The sequence below is a fragment of the Microplitis demolitor genome, chromosome 6 (assembly GCF_026212275.2).
Source record: "Microplitis demolitor isolate Queensland-Clemson2020A chromosome 6, iyMicDemo2.1a, whole genome shotgun sequence".
Taxonomy (NCBI): domain Eukaryota; kingdom Metazoa; phylum Arthropoda; class Insecta; order Hymenoptera; family Braconidae; genus Microplitis; species Microplitis demolitor.
The window spans coordinates 156,689-171,991 of record NC_068550.1 but is presented as its reverse complement, the minus strand read 5'-3'; the positions used below and the strand labels follow the sequence as shown (position 1 = coordinate 171,991).

The following is a 15,303-nucleotide window of genomic DNA, read 5'->3' as shown; positions in this document are numbered from 1 at the left end:
TGAATCAATAACTTCATCATTCTACTTATTATTATTATTATTATTATTTTTTTCTTTTTTTTTTTAATAATTAAAAAATGAAAATAATAATTTTTTTTATTTAATTAAAGTGACACTAATTGACATTTTAAGAGTTGAAACCAAAATTGAATGGACAGATGAGCATCGTATGACGAGACCCTTAAGCTGGTCGTTTGCAGTTAAACCCATTCATCGATCATATTACGCAGTTACGTACATAACGATGCCTGTTATCGTCATCTGCGTCAAATGGCTTTATATACATACATACATACATACATACACTGTACGTTGATGCTTTTTCAAATACACATATATATATATATATGTATATATTTCAATTGATTGACACTAAACCACAATATTTTCGTGTATACACATATACATACATATACATACTCCTCTTTCATTGACTTATGCAGATCAATAATAAACAGCTAACATTAAAATGATTATACGCATTAATATTATTTTAAGTGGTAAATGATGTTGGAAATAAGTGATAAGTGATAAGATATATGATAGAGCGGTAACGTGATAAGGATAAATGTGCCTCTAACAAGCCTTGGAGTGTATATTCATTACCACTACCGGTATCAGCTATAGTTGTAGTTGTAGTTGTAGTTGTAGTTATATAGTATATAGTAAAGTACTGATACTAATACGAACGAAGAGCAAGATCTTAAATTGTAGGATCGATGAAGCTACTAATGGGCTCCTCCTCTTCTACTTATACTTCAATATCGTCGTCTTTACTTACTGAAACTATGAGGTAATGAGAACCCCACAGAGTTAAGCGTTCAGATTTATATCTATAAACTGAGGTCTTAGATATTGAACCGCCGGCTATGTACACATTATTAATTATATATAATAATAAAATTTATAAAATTCACTCAACTCGACATTTATATCTTTAATAATTATTTTTCTCTATGATAAAAAAACATAAATTAAAACCAAAAAATTATGGTCTTAAAAAAAAAAAAATTGAAATCGCATCATCATCGCTACGTGTACGATTAAAAAGACGAGTAAAAGCACATTTTTTCAATCGACTACTCATACAAAACCACGTTATCATTAGAGGACAAATTCATCGAAGCCGGATGCAAAAGCACTCAGACTCATGCTTCAAGAATCGATCGTTAACGAGTCCATTAACAAAAAAAAAAAAAACGACTTTTACTATTCCTCAATATTTTATACTAAAAATGAATTTATACTCTTGTTTTTTTTTTTTTTTTTTTTTTTTTGTTCGTAAAAATAAAAACAATAATAATAAATTAAATGTCAACAAACTTTGAGCGTAAATAATAAACCGTAATAATCTAGCTTTATAGTAAATATATAAATGTAAATATGTACGTTATGAGTAAATAAATTTATAATATCTGATAAAGTATACGTGAAATATTTTCGAGTGAGTTACCACAACAAAAATGTCTTGATTCATATATAAATAGTATGCATGAAAGCATTGCAATCATCAAAGGAAGAGAATAAATTCATGTTTTCATGTATATATATAGATATATAAGTGTGTATACATCAAAACACGCCGCTTTTGTCATTCTAATAGGGATAATGCATCAATTATAGAATCTGTGAACGCATTCCGAATTACATGGCATCGCATAAACTGGCATCCGATCGCCAGCGATTATGCTGCCAATAAATTATCCCTTCTGGCGTTACCATACGTTCACTACCAACCAACCAAACCAACCAACCAACCAACCAACCAACAATCTATATCTCTCTCTTTCTCTTTCTCTCATTTGCTTGCTCACATTATTTCAACATAACATAATTTATATCATGCATTAATATTAACCTAAATATCAACAGTAAGCTTAATTGTTAACTGAACATATATAAAATCAGTCACAGCTCTCAGGAAAAAAAAAAAGAAAGAAATAAAGAAAAAAACACTAACTTTAAGATACAAATCCATCAATTGATTAGATCCTAATCGTTTCTTTACCACACAAATATACACACACGTTATCTCTCTACCCTCGTCGTATTTATTTTTGTAAGAAAGAAAGTAGTGTACGTTCCAACTCACAATGAGGATGAATGATTTGGCTGAACGATTGATCGACAGTATAACTTATTGTCCATTTTATTTCTCATTCCTCATTCTTTTGTATTAATACAGGAACATGACAAAGTCGTCACCATCATAATCACACACTAAACTAATTTTTTTACCACTTTCATTTATTACTCCCTTATTTACTGACTCATTCATTCAAACATTCATTCATTTAATCGTTCATTCATTAAACATAATTTTACGCTTACATAAAGTTTTCATTGTTACCAAGATAAATGTATACATGTGTAAACATTTAGAAATTATACAAATATTGTTATTTAATAAAAAAGTAAAGAAATATTTTTTTTAAATTAATAACTGGAGTTGTTACATTGAACAACGTTCATTGACAAGTGGAAAATATTGAGAATGGTCAGACACGACAGAAAACATTGACATTTCCTACTGTTTGCTAATACAATGCTAGCTGCTTGCCGAGAAGCCCGAGAAGGGAAAGAGAAAAATAATATATACATGTTAGTATACTAAAGTCGATTCACTCTCTCATGAGAATAGAAACTCGTCGACTGCATGACTTGTCTCTTGGTACATTCGAGCTTTGTTTTTAGAATACAAGACTAGGACAACCGACAAGTCGAGGACTTTTATTCTTTTACTTTTTTTTTTTTTTTTTTTTTTTTTTTTTTTTTTTTTTTTTTTTTTTTTTTTCGACAACCCCAAAAGTATATCCAATACAAAATAGAAATAATCGTAGTACCGAAAAAAAGTAGACATCTTTAAAAACTATGAACTTAAAAAATGTTGAGACCAAAAAAGAAAAAATAAGAAATTATTCGGTGTTGGTTTAAAATAATAACAACTGCACAATTACGAGACTCACACACACTTACACATATGTCAATATGTCGTCATTGAGGTCAAGGACCCTGTGAAAGTGCACCGTTGGTTAAATCACGTTTTCCAAGTGTTGAGAGTATGTCTTCTGGCGAATAAGTAATATTTGCGAGGAGAGAATTAAGAGAGAAAGAGTGTAAAGAAAATAAGAACAGAAAAAAAAAAGTTTGAATGATGTATGATGGTTAGCCAGCTAACATTTAAGGTACCTACTATCAACATAAACTCTCTTTTTCTTCCTTCAACTATTTTCACCAAACTACTATGACTATGTATTTTTTTTTTTTTTTTTATTTTTTTCAAACAACTAGACTCCCATGGGAAAGAACGAGACCTCAGTATTTCTATAGGTACTCATCATTCACTCCTCTTTCATCCTCCTCTGTACTCATTTTCCGCAATCCGAAACCCATCCTCAGTTTCTTTATCTTATAGCTTTTCCGCCGCACTATTTTACCCAGTTCACTCATCGTTTCATAATTTTTTTCTTTTTTTTTTTTTTTTTTTCTTTTTAAACTCTCTTTCTCTATGAAATCTGCATTGATGATAATCTCTTAAAGTTTTAAAATACATGTCTGTCTCTATAGTCTATTTTATTCTATACTACTTTAATACTGAATTAAAATTTTTATTTATCATTTAAATAAAATCTTTTAAGTATAAATTAATATATTTTAAAATAAATAATAATCTGAATAATAAACTCATCTAACAGTGTACCTTGCTAGTTTAAATATATAAACTATACTATACTAGCTAAGTGAAGAGGTTGACGTTAAAACTCAATACAATCAAGTGTGTTATTATTTTAAACGGGAGTTTGATTTAAGTTGATTTAGTTATTTGTAACAAGTACAAAAAGTATTAGTAATTAATAATGATTAAAAACCAAAAGTTAAGCAAAAGCAAGGAAATATAAGTAGAGGAAGAATTTAAACGCAAAGGATGTGGCCACATTAATGCGCTTACCCGAATAATTATACATTTCGCATATTCAGCAAAAGCTATCACAGCTTTCTACTCGATTCCATAATTTAGAGTTTATATATATATATATATATATATATATATATATATATATATATATACTATCGGACGAACTATAGGTTTATAGTATATAAATAAATAGTAGTAGATCTAACTTTGAAATCGGATTCAGAGGGAAATGTCGAGAGTAGCTCATGAATCAGGGGTAGAAGCCAATAGAATGTTTCGATACGATTGATTTCAGTATCTACTGCTTGTCGAACTATAAATAATTTAATATCTTAGATTATTATTATTATTATACATATTCAATAAATTAATAAATAGATAAAATCATTAGGTTGATTATATTTAAGTGTATATGTTGTAAAACTGTCGTTCAAGTTCAATTGTAACGAATACTCTGACTCTGTTATCTCTAGAACTCATGGATATCAAGATGATTTTGAGTATCGAGATTGTGGCACATTTCCAATGTCGATTATAAAAATGCAAATCAACTTAAACAAACTAGAAAAAAACTGTAATAATCTATTTCATCAATTCCTTAGAGTAGTAAAGAAAACATAAATAAAAAATAAAAAAGCAATCCTCGGATCATCTTGGTTGTCACGTTTGTGAATTCCGATTCACGATACCTAACTAAATATTATTCACAATAAAATAAATATAAAGAAGGTAATGAAAAAACAAGAAAAAAAAAATATATAAAAAATGAAAGAAAGAACAAGATATATGTGAAGTGGAAAAAAAAAAAAAAAAAATGAAATAAAAATCCACGAGAAGAAATTTAAAACTGTCGTCATGGACCAAGTTCACACAACGTTAAACTTTTTCTCCTAACTCGCAATTGCGTCGACATTTCCAGCTTGCTCTCAATGACAAAGTTTCTCAATTTCACTTCAACCCTTAGTGTCTTCACTAAATTTTATTTATTTTTATTTTTGTCTGTGAAATATAGATTAAAATATTATTTCTTCATTTTCCTCCACTCAACGATAATCATTACTTATTATCAAACTTTGTATTTATTTTTTGTATAAATATATATTTAATTATAAATTATAAAATTTGTAATAAATATTTATATTTTCTATTGAGTTTAATTTTATTAAAATATATTTTCAAATGAACGAATTAATATTTGACAGTAATAACAAAACAAAAGGATACTTTAAAACACATTTAACAGATTAAGGATGCTATATCAAAAAAATAAAATAACATAAAGATAAACCTACACACGTATCACGATAAACACCAAAAGCCCGCACAAGTTCATTACCCTTGGCACTCATTCACGCACGTGGACTTGACAGAGTTACCATATAAGCTTTTCAAACTTGCACTCGACAACAAAAAAATGAAAAAAAAATAAATAAATAACCAAATAGCTAAATGAAATGAAACAAAATAAAATCATTATCTTGTCAACGAACTTAAATTTAAAAAAAAAAATAGAAAAGTTTTTCATTTTAAAATAATTATTTTAATTGTGTATACATTTTGCCGAAAAGATTTATCTTTTAAATGTTTAATAAAAACACATTAAACTCACCAATGGGAATCTTTTCTGGTACTGCTGCTGCTGCTGCTGCTGAAATTCCAGGCACAAGGATCACCGTCACCATTAAAAAGATTCCACACATGATTACATTAATTAAATTAATGGGTTTGATAATATTTTTTTTAATTTTATAATCACAATTATAATAACGATTAATTGAAAATTTAAATAGTCGTTGTTGTCGTTGTTGTTTCAGTTGTTTAAGTGATATTGATAGTTTTGATTGTGGTTGTTTTATCAATGTTAACGAATTTAACAAATCCGTTAAACAATACGGAGGTGATGCTCCTCCCTCGACGATAAACGGGAGCATCTTCCTCACACGATAGTTTGACACAAACTGAGCAGAGTAAAAGAGACTACTACAGACTAGTACCCGTTATCGTAAACTCAGTTGACTCGGATCCCAGCATCCCTCTCTCTAAACTGCACCCTCTACTCCCCTCCCCCATTTACACATCGCGCCGACTCCAGGGTCCACCCTTGTATCCTCAGGGTGGAAGCGTACGCTTAACGCGCATGTTACGTCACACGACGCACATGCAATTCCATCGAATTCCATGCTACTGAGAGAGATAGATTGCGGGAGGAGTTGATGCTCTGCTTTATACTATATAGTATGTATAGTATATATATTGTGTACTACTGAAAGACTGATGCGATGTTTCTGGGACGACACGATCATGCTCTTTAACTTATTTTTTATTTATTTTATTTACATAGTGCACTTTAATAACATAATCTATTAGAGTATCGAATCTCTTGCCAATTAATTACAATTAATATCTGTAATTTAATTAATAAGTTTTATTATTGAGGACAGTATTGTAGAAATTGTAGAAAGAAATCCAAAATACTCATCTACAAAATGTATAATTATATTAATTATATTATCTATCTATCTATCTATTATTCTTAATTAATTATTATTTTATATGTTAATAAACTTGTAATAGTTGGTATAATCTGTTTAATTAACTATATAGTTTAATGAGTTTAGAGTTTGGATTAAAAAAATAAAATAAAGACATGGATTATATATTTAATTTATGGTAACATTAGTTGTAATGTGGGTCATATTAAATACGAAAGAATATATTCTATAGAGTAACGAGATAGTAAAAAAAAAAAAAAAAAATTTCAAATAATTTTTATTTCGCTATTTAATAAATTTATAAGAAAAATAAATATTTTTCTCATAGTAAAATTAGACAGTTATAATGATTTAAGAGAGACGCTTCGACTAAACACCTGGATTTCCATGGGGTGTTAGCTTATTAAATATTTTTATTTTTAATATACATATATACCTGATATCACAATAAGAAGTGAGTGCTTTTATACGTAAATACGTAAAAGCAAAGTTCTAAACGAGGATCCTTGCCGCGGATATATAACTTTTAAAAACTCCCTGGTTTCCGGCAACGATTACCACCTTTATTTTTACCTCTATTTCTACCAAATGGATCTGCTGTGTTTTCATCAAACTGATAAGATCCGATAATTTTATTTAATATAGTAAATTGTTTAAAATAAAACTAACATTTGTGATTTTTACAGCTAGTGTACATATACGATAATTCAAGTAAATAAAACAAGGAAGGAAGAATCGTAAAACGTTAAATTTTTCAGCAACGATTCAAGTCTGACGGCTTTGTAAAACGTTTAGCTACGTGTTCTCAAGTTTACAAAACGTTTATTTCATTGACTTGAGTCAGTTAGCTTTTTATTTCTCTCAAGTTTATATATAAAATATAAAATCGACATACACGTTCTATGAATCACGTCACAGTATATCGTAAAAGACACTGTTGTAAAAATGTATAATTTATGGCAACTCTTAAAATAAAAATAGTGTCCTCTGTATTTTATTAATCAATTTATAAAATAGTTAAATTGTTTGATATATGTTAAAAATATTTATGTAACAGGTATGCCTAATATAATAATTAAATTAAGTATGAAATAAGATATAAAAGGCGATAGGTAATAGTTAGTGAGATAGCTTTACCATCGATTGGACTTCTGTGAGCAAGCTATCATATTATAAAGCCTGATGCGTGAGCCATTGAGCCACGAGCTATTTCAATATTACCTGCCATATTACTCTCTACTCTACTAGAGCAGACCAGAGCAGACCAGAGATATTACATCTATTCTACAGCAGCACGTCTAGTCATACTAGTCCCAAAGTGTCAATCGCTCGTATGATGTACACTCATATCTCGATACCCACATACATTTGATCTCGCATGTATCTCATATCAACAATGTCTATAATATTAAACAGTATACATCGAAATTGAACAAAGCTGGATATACATATATATATATCATGGACTCATGACGATACACTGTCAAGTCATACGACTACTCACTCACTATACTGCACTTATCGGTATGCAATTGTAGATATTATGCAAACATGAGCACGTGTATATATGTCCAACTACACCAGTTGTATCTATCTATCTATCTGTCTTTCTTTCTATACTCACCAGCCAATATAATTTTCTCTCTCTCCCTTTCTCTTCTCCCTCTTTGATGTAAACATCATATCCTAATGTCTTTTGAAAGGTACACTCAAATACCATAGACCAATACAGAAATATATAGAGGCATATAGAGAGCCATAGAGCCAGCAGATGATACGTGCAACGAAAATAGCCAACCATTTCTATATCGTAACCTTCAACCTTCAGCCTTATCCATCATCATATTTATCGTCTTATTCTTATATATATTGTACATGCAATGTACCTTGTACATTTCTCCTATTTTATTTTATTTTTTTTTTTTTATTACTTTTATATCCTCTATTATTTTTTTACTTGATCGTAACTAGATCATTCTCATCAGCTACATGCTGATGCTGGAAATCAAATCAATTAAAAATACTCAGTAGTTTTAACATTTAATTAACGTTTTATTTATAAAATTTAATTCTTTGAATTTAAATGTTATTTTTATAAATTTTATATAAATTAATACTCATTAAACCAAACAACACATAACATTGTTAACAAAGTATTAATTATTCACCAGAAATCGTTTAATTGTTAATAAAAAAGTAAATAATAAAAATAAAAAAAAAAAACAGCGCTACAGTAGTAAAGATGGAATTTAAATATTTCGCGCGAGAACTGTACGCACGTACATATCTCAGTGCGCAAGCGTACAAAATAAAAAAAAATAGACATCTCTAAAGACAGCGGCCATTATACCGCCCAAGTTGAAATACGAAACTCACGCATGCGCATTGTTTGTATGTTTAGTTTAGATTTTCCTCACTGGGAGTCACTAAAGATGTACGTAGGGCTAGGGAGACTATTATAGGTATACCTTTAGGATCTTTAGTTATGGATGTTATGAATTTTATCATAAAATCACTGTTTGCAACATTAAAACATTCAAACGATCCCGATTATTGTTGTGTTTATTTTGAGTTTTATTAGACGGAAAAGGTTGAATTAGTGTATATTTTATTGAAAATAAAATAATGGATCCAGCGCTGTTACGTGAACGTGAGCTGTTTAAAAAACGTTCACTTGCTACCCCAACGTATGTATATAATGTTTAACCTAAAATCTAAAATTTTAAATCTTATTATTACTTTTGTAATTATATTATAGGGTAGAAAAAAAGAAAAGAGATCGTGAACGAGAAACAACACGCGATGATGGATCAGGAAAAAAACAAAAAGTATCCTCGTCGTCGAGTGGCCCAAAAGCTGAGTCTACAAGTTATAAAACTATGGCAGGTAGTTCACAGTATAAATTTGGTGTATTGGCTAAAATAGTTAAACATATGAAAGCAAGACATCAAGATGGTGATGATCATCCACTTGCTCTTGAAGAAATTTTAGATGAAACAAATCAACTTGACGTTGGAACTAAAGTATGTTGAAACAAATATATATTTATGTCCTCAGTGAATTTATTAATATTTATTTAAAATAGGTAAAACAATGGTTACAAACAGAAGCATTAATTCAAAATCCTAAAATTGAGACAACACCTGATAATCGATTTAGTTTTAAACCCATGTACAAAATAAAAGATAAAAAATCATTGTTGAGGCTACTTAAGCAGCATGATTTAAAAGGACTTGGTGGTATTTTATTGGACGATATTCAAGAGAGTTTACCCCACTGTGATAAACATCTCAAAGTAATCCTTTTACTTTTTTCTTTTATAAAATACATTATTATTGGTCTCAAGTTATATTATTTAATCAAGTTATTTACATTTACAGAATTTACAAAACGATATATTATTTATACATCGTCCATTGGATAAGAAAAAAATAGTATTTTATAATGACAAAGGAACAACCATGCAAATAGACGATGAATTTCAAAAATTATGGCGTGCTGTTGCCGTTGATGCTATGGATGATCAAAAAATAGACGAGTATCTTGAAAAACAAGGTATCAGATCTATGCAAGATCACGGGCCAAAGAAAACTGCACCTATGAAACGAAAAAAACCAAACAATAAACGAAAGCAATTGAAAAAACCACGTGATAATGAACATTTGGCTGATGTTCTAGAGACATATGATGATAAGTAACATTTTATTTTATTACGTTAATAATTTATATATTATAATTATAAGTACAAAATAAATATTAATAATAATAATAACAACAACAACGATGTGTAAGTAGGCAATTATTTAATTAAATATAATATCCCTCATTATAAAATTAATTTAAATAATTAACAAGAGAGAGTGAAAAAAATAAAGCAGAAATTTATAAAAAAAATAATCTTCTGTACATTATTGAATATAATAATAAATAAATTTATGATTATTATTATTAATTAATCTTTGGGTAAAGCAGAATCACTTTTCCCGCGCGAATAAGCTTTGGTAGCTTTACTACCAAGCATACGATCCAAAAGTGACTGTTTATTTCTTCTTCGCGCTGCTAAAACTTCTCTGCATAATTCATGAAATGATTCAGCTATTTGAACTACCTATCGAAGTAACAAAATAAAAATAAAAAATACATCAATGTAGAAACTAAGTAATTAAATTATTATGTGTAGTAGAAACTGTAGGAACAATATGTTTAAATAGGTTATATTAAAGTTACCTGTTCAGCAGCAGTAACTTCACTAAACCAACACTCAAAGTCTTTGGCCAAAATTTCACCCTCCTCAGTGCTGACCTGACGTAAGTGAACCATGTCTGCTTTGTTTCCAACCAAAGCTAAAGGCATCGCTGCTTCTGGGTCGGCGACCGCAAGTGCTTGTTTCGCTTTTCTTACAAAGTTAAAGGAACCTCGGTCGGTTATTGAGTAAACTAATAGAAGACCGTCTGCCCATTGCAACGTTTCCATTGTTGGCATTTCCTCTTGGCTCTTTTATTCAAAATTTTAATAATAAATAATTATTTTAAATTTTAATAAATTAAAATAAATACCTTTGGACATGAATCTAATATTTCAAAAAGTATCGGTTCGCCGTCCACCAGTACCTCATGTTTATATCTATTTTCTAAAAATTTTATTAAATTAACTAATTTATTACAGCTGTTGAGTATCTACAGTGTAAATTACAATATAGTGGTATAAATTTAGACCAGACGTCCAAAACTTTAAAGTATGCAAAGTAAAAAATAAAAACAAAAAGAAAATTACAATAGATATATAATATAATTTTTTTTTAAACGATAAATTAATTGTAAAAAAAATATTATGTATATTCATTTATATACATAAACTTTTAATACCTTGTTGATGATCATACTCGCCAATGTAACGTCTTGTTAAAAATCTCACAGTCAAGGCTAAAACAGTATAAAATAAACAAAAGTTGTATGTATGGAATACGGCAATTCATTGTAAATTATTCGCTCTATTAAAACTTTAATTTACCTAAACTTATTTTTTTAACGATATAAACATATCATTTTTTCTCCTATATATATATATATATATACATTGAAAATTCTATCAATATATTAATAGATAAATACTTATATTGTTAAAAATTTTAATTCAAAACTGGATGTTATACAATAATTATTATTTTAAAATATAAATATATTCTCGTCGTCATAGCTTTTCACTTTCGCATCACGTGATTCGTCGAGAAGTATTAGGAATTTTATTCACCCAAGTGGCAAAAGAAAAAGTTTAGAATAAAAAGAGATTAAGAGAAAATGAATAAAAAAAATAAAATAAAATAAATAGTATAAACAGAAGAAGAAGAAGAAGAAGAAAGGAGAAAAGTAAGAGAGCAGGCAAAATCCACCCGTTCTACTCTCTGACTCTGCTTGCATCCTCTGAATATTTAGCAATCTTTTTTTCCTAAATAAAAAAGTTATTCGCCATTATTTATTCCTCTCTTTCTTTTTATTATTCATTCATAAAATTGTTTGATATATTTTTCTCAACTTTGTATCCATCCTTTTAAATTTATAACTATTTAATAATTAATTAACAAATTATTAAAATTTTTATTTTATATTTATTTATACGTTGTATGTATATGCATAAATATACAAAAACGAGTGAAAAATAACGGTCGAGTGATAATAAGTAGCCTGAAGGATAAAACGATGACGTTGTTCCGTTTGTGATTCTAGTCGCGGCTTATATTTGAATATTCATCGAGAATACTCTCTGCTACATAATTACTCTTCTTGTTTGCTCTTTTTTATTATTTTCATTTATTTATTATTTTCCTTTTTCTTTTTTTTTTCTCAACTTAACAAAGTACTTGATGATATAATAGCTTCTTATAATAAGCTTAGTTGTTTTTTTTTTTTTTTCAATTTCAAAAATTTTTTTTATTTAAAATGACACAAAATATATGCGATTCAATAGAAATAATATAATAATAATAAAATTATAAAGAGTGTAACCCAGTGACCTGCTTCAAGTGGTACACCACACTATTTTTATCGTCAATCTTACCCACTACCACTATATATATATATATATATATATATATATATATATATATATATATATATATATATATATATATATATAATATATACATTGTCATGATCGTCATAATATGTCCGCAAAACCTTGCTCAACTACTTTGCTTACGTTAGCTGATCTCATAATTATGTACCTTTCATATATATTATTTACTCAACAATTCTAATTTTAAATAAATTATTCAATCATTCGACCAACATTTTCAATAATTAAAGTATTAAATCATAAAATCCTAATATAAATATTAACATCTTAATCATATGTGCTATTTAAAATATATATTATCAAGATCGTTTACGAGAATTCCAACCTCGTTTGACACAACAATTAAGTTTATCAAAACTAATTTATACGTTATATTTATTACCTGTTTTATATTTATTAAGACGTAAGACAAATTATTAATTATTTAAAATAGATAAATTTATTATGAGCTGAAAAAATAATAATAATAATAATAATAATAATAGTAAACGAATTTATTTATATTAAATTTAATTTTAGATTTAAATTATCTCGAGAAGATATTGAATTATGATATTTCAAACGCACTTGAGATTAAAGTCTATATTTGAGGTAAAACATAAATAGCAAGAGTCTGTAAGTTGTTGCACAGCTGCTGCTTATGCTGAACGAAATAGCTTTCAAAGTTATTTATTCACTTGCTATATATTTTATTTTTTTATTTTTAATTGATTTATTTAAAAAAACTAAAAAATTAGTTTTAATTATTTTTCTTTTTCTTTTTCCTTTTCGTTATGTATATAATTAGTTGAAATTATAAAAAAATTTTGATACGGTAGATGAATCTGAGTTGTTTTGTTGGTCTGTTGGTCTCGGTTGCAATAGAATACAACAACGGTCATTTACATAGTAACGCCAAAAACTCAGACTAATTTTAATATAATGCAGAGACTTTATCCGCGTACGCATACATGTATGTATATAGATATAGTAAGTAGTAGAGAGAACTCACTGTACTCAGTATAATGTAAAGAAAAAAATGCGTTAACGTGGTCTATATATATGTAAAAAGGCAGTTTCGTGTACATGAACCAGTGGGTACTCGAAAATGAAATTAATGCTCGAACAAAAATTTTTTTTCGTTCATTAGAGAGAACTCGCTATTATTATTATTTTTTTTTTTTTTTCTTTTACCATTATTTATTATATTTTTATCCCAATGGAACTTTCGTTTAAAAAATAAATAAATGAAATAATTAATGAGTTTTTAAAATAATAAAGCTAAAGGCTATATCGTTAAAAAATAACTTGGGATAGATACTATAATTAAAACTCACACTTAACAACTGTATATATAAATATATACCATCGTCTACAACTTGAATCGTAAAATTAAGTCAACGAAGAACGGTATTTAAATCGAAAAAAGAAAAATTAAATATTTATTATTTTAAAATAAGACTTTGACGTATTAAAATAAAATTACCGCTCTTTCCAACGCCTGGTGCACCTATAACTCCAACTTTAACTTCACACAATGAACTTTTTTTTCGTCGTATTCCTCGTATTGCATTTGTCGTCATTTTATCGACATTTGTATCTGAAAAATTATTTTAAATATATTTATGAGGATAAATGACAAAAAAAGAAAAAGAAAAAAAAAAATATTTCTATAGGATTATGTAAAATAAATGGTAATCTATTTCTAGGCGCACTTTGTTAAAGATTAAAACCAACTGGTTTTAAGTGTTGGAGCAGTAATGTGAACGAGCTGTCTCAAAAAACAATCATAGAGTCTATTTTAATCTTGTTTAAATTAAAAAAACTTTTTCTTTCATTTATTTAATCAGTTTATTTAATTCGTATATCAGGATAGATTAGCAATAATTTACAATGTTTATGTGTGTGTCAGTGTTAGTATAGGCATTAGTATAATAATAAAACTATTTAATTTATTATTATTATTATTATTATTATAAAATCTTTGCCAAAAATTTAAATTAAAGTTCCCGATCTACTCGATGGCCAGTACAAAGTTTATATTTATATTGTAAATTATAAATATGTACACATTATAAAGATATAAAGGAAGAAGATACAGATATATGTATGTAAAGTTTAAGTTTTAAGTGCAAGTTCAGTGATGCAGCGTCTTACAATATAATATCATCTTTATAGTATTATATTTATTTTTTATAGATTAATAAAAACTCTAAATCATTAATTAAAAAATGTCCAAGCAAGTGTTTATTAAATTATTTTTATTTCACATACTTGATATTTTTTTCACTACGGAATTAATTTATTTAAAATTTCGATTAAATTAATTTAATAATAATAATAATAATAATAACAATATAATTTATAAATTTTTAACGATTAAAGTTTACTTACTACGTTAAAAAATAAACAGAGATTTTAATTTAATATCCAATCATTACCACTGTAAAGTTTTACCACATATAATTATTTATAAATGCATAAATTGAATAAATTCTAAATAAATACTTATTGTAGTTTAGAAAAAAGTAATAGAATAGTACTATCTACAATTAAATTTTAGTAATAGACTGTGTGCACGTGCGAATAGTTTTATTCTATTTATTCTATACCAAGCAATGAAACATAATTAGAAACTTCCGGTGAGATATTTAATCTTTTAAACAGGTCACGTGCTTCAACACCCGACAGTTAAAAATAATAATAATTAATAAAATATTTAAAAATTTAGTAGCGTACAACAATTAGTTAGCAAGATCCGACGAGTTTGTTGGTTCGCGCTCGACTGTCTTTAAAACAGTTGCTATTTTTTATTCTTATTCTTCTTATTCTTCTTTATCTCCT

At 27.5% G+C, this 15,303-nt stretch overlaps 3 protein-coding genes across 4 annotated transcripts in view; 1 reads left to right on the top strand and 2 right to left on the bottom strand.

Annotated features, from left to right (window-relative positions):
- LOC103572803 (glutamate receptor 1) overlaps positions 1-5,856 on the bottom strand; it is a 104,240-nt gene extending 98,384 nt beyond the window's left edge. The window contains exon 1 of the mRNA XM_014443296.2: positions 5,526-5,856. Within this exon, the coding sequence (XP_014298782.1) occupies positions 5,526-5,847 (322 nt within the window). The 5' untranslated portion in view covers positions 5,848-5,856. The remainder of the gene's footprint in view (positions 1-5,525) is intronic.
- A 2,977-nt stretch (positions 5,857-8,833) lies between these two features.
- On the top strand, positions 8,834-10,194 carry LOC103574333 (transcription initiation factor IIE subunit beta). Its single transcript, XM_008553760.3, has 4 exons — positions 8,834-9,095; positions 9,167-9,431; positions 9,494-9,703; positions 9,789-10,194. The coding sequence occupies exons 1-4, from the start codon at positions 9,034-9,036 to the stop codon at positions 10,104-10,106; spliced, it is 855 nt and encodes a 284-aa protein (XP_008551982.1). The 5' UTR covers positions 8,834-9,033; the 3' UTR covers positions 10,107-10,194.
- Positions 10,195-10,357: 163 nt separating this feature from the next.
- LOC106693875 (ras-related and estrogen-regulated growth inhibitor) lies at positions 10,358-15,233 on the bottom strand. 2 transcript variants are annotated; one of them, XM_053739778.1, is made up of 7 exons: positions 15,199-15,231; positions 14,854-14,902; positions 13,946-14,059; positions 11,274-11,330; positions 10,965-11,038; positions 10,636-10,902; positions 10,358-10,516 (listed from the first exon to the last, which is right to left on the bottom strand). In XM_053739778.1, the coding sequence occupies exons 3-7, from the start codon at positions 14,040-14,042 to the stop codon at positions 10,361-10,363; spliced, it is 651 nt and encodes a 216-aa protein (XP_053595753.1). In that variant the 5' UTR covers positions 14,043-14,059; positions 14,854-14,902; positions 15,199-15,231; the 3' UTR covers positions 10,358-10,360. The 2 variants fall into 2 exon arrangements, with proteins under 2 accessions (XP_053595753.1, XP_014298787.1); XM_014443301.2 differs by having other exon boundaries at positions 14,854-15,233.
- Between the last annotated feature and the right edge of the window lie 70 nt (positions 15,234-15,303).

Bases quoted from the DNA above. Each gene is read 5' to 3' on its own strand.
- LOC103574333 (XM_008553760.3), top strand. From the start codon at position 9,034: ATGGATCCAGCGCTGTTACGTGAACGTGAGCTGTTTAAAAAACGTTCA. The intron at 9,096-9,166 runs GTATGTATATAA...ATTATATTATAG, and splicing joins CGTTCACTTGCTACCCCAAC to GGTAGAAAAAAAGAAAAGAG. The intron at 9,704-9,788 runs GTAATCCTTTTA...TTACATTTACAG, and splicing joins ACTGTGATAAACATCTCAAA to AATTTACAAAACGATATATT.
- LOC106693875 (XM_014443301.2), bottom strand. From the start codon at position 14,042: ATGACGACAAATGCAATACGAGGAATACGACGAAAAAAAAGTTCATTG. The intron at 10,903-10,964 runs GTATTTATTTTA...TTTGAATAAAAG, and splicing joins TATTAGATTCATGTCCAAAG to AGCCAAGAGGAAATGCCAAC. The intron at 10,517-10,635 runs GTAACTTTAATA...TTACTTCGATAG, and splicing joins AAGTTACTGCTGCTGAACAG to GTAGTTCAAATAGCTGAATC.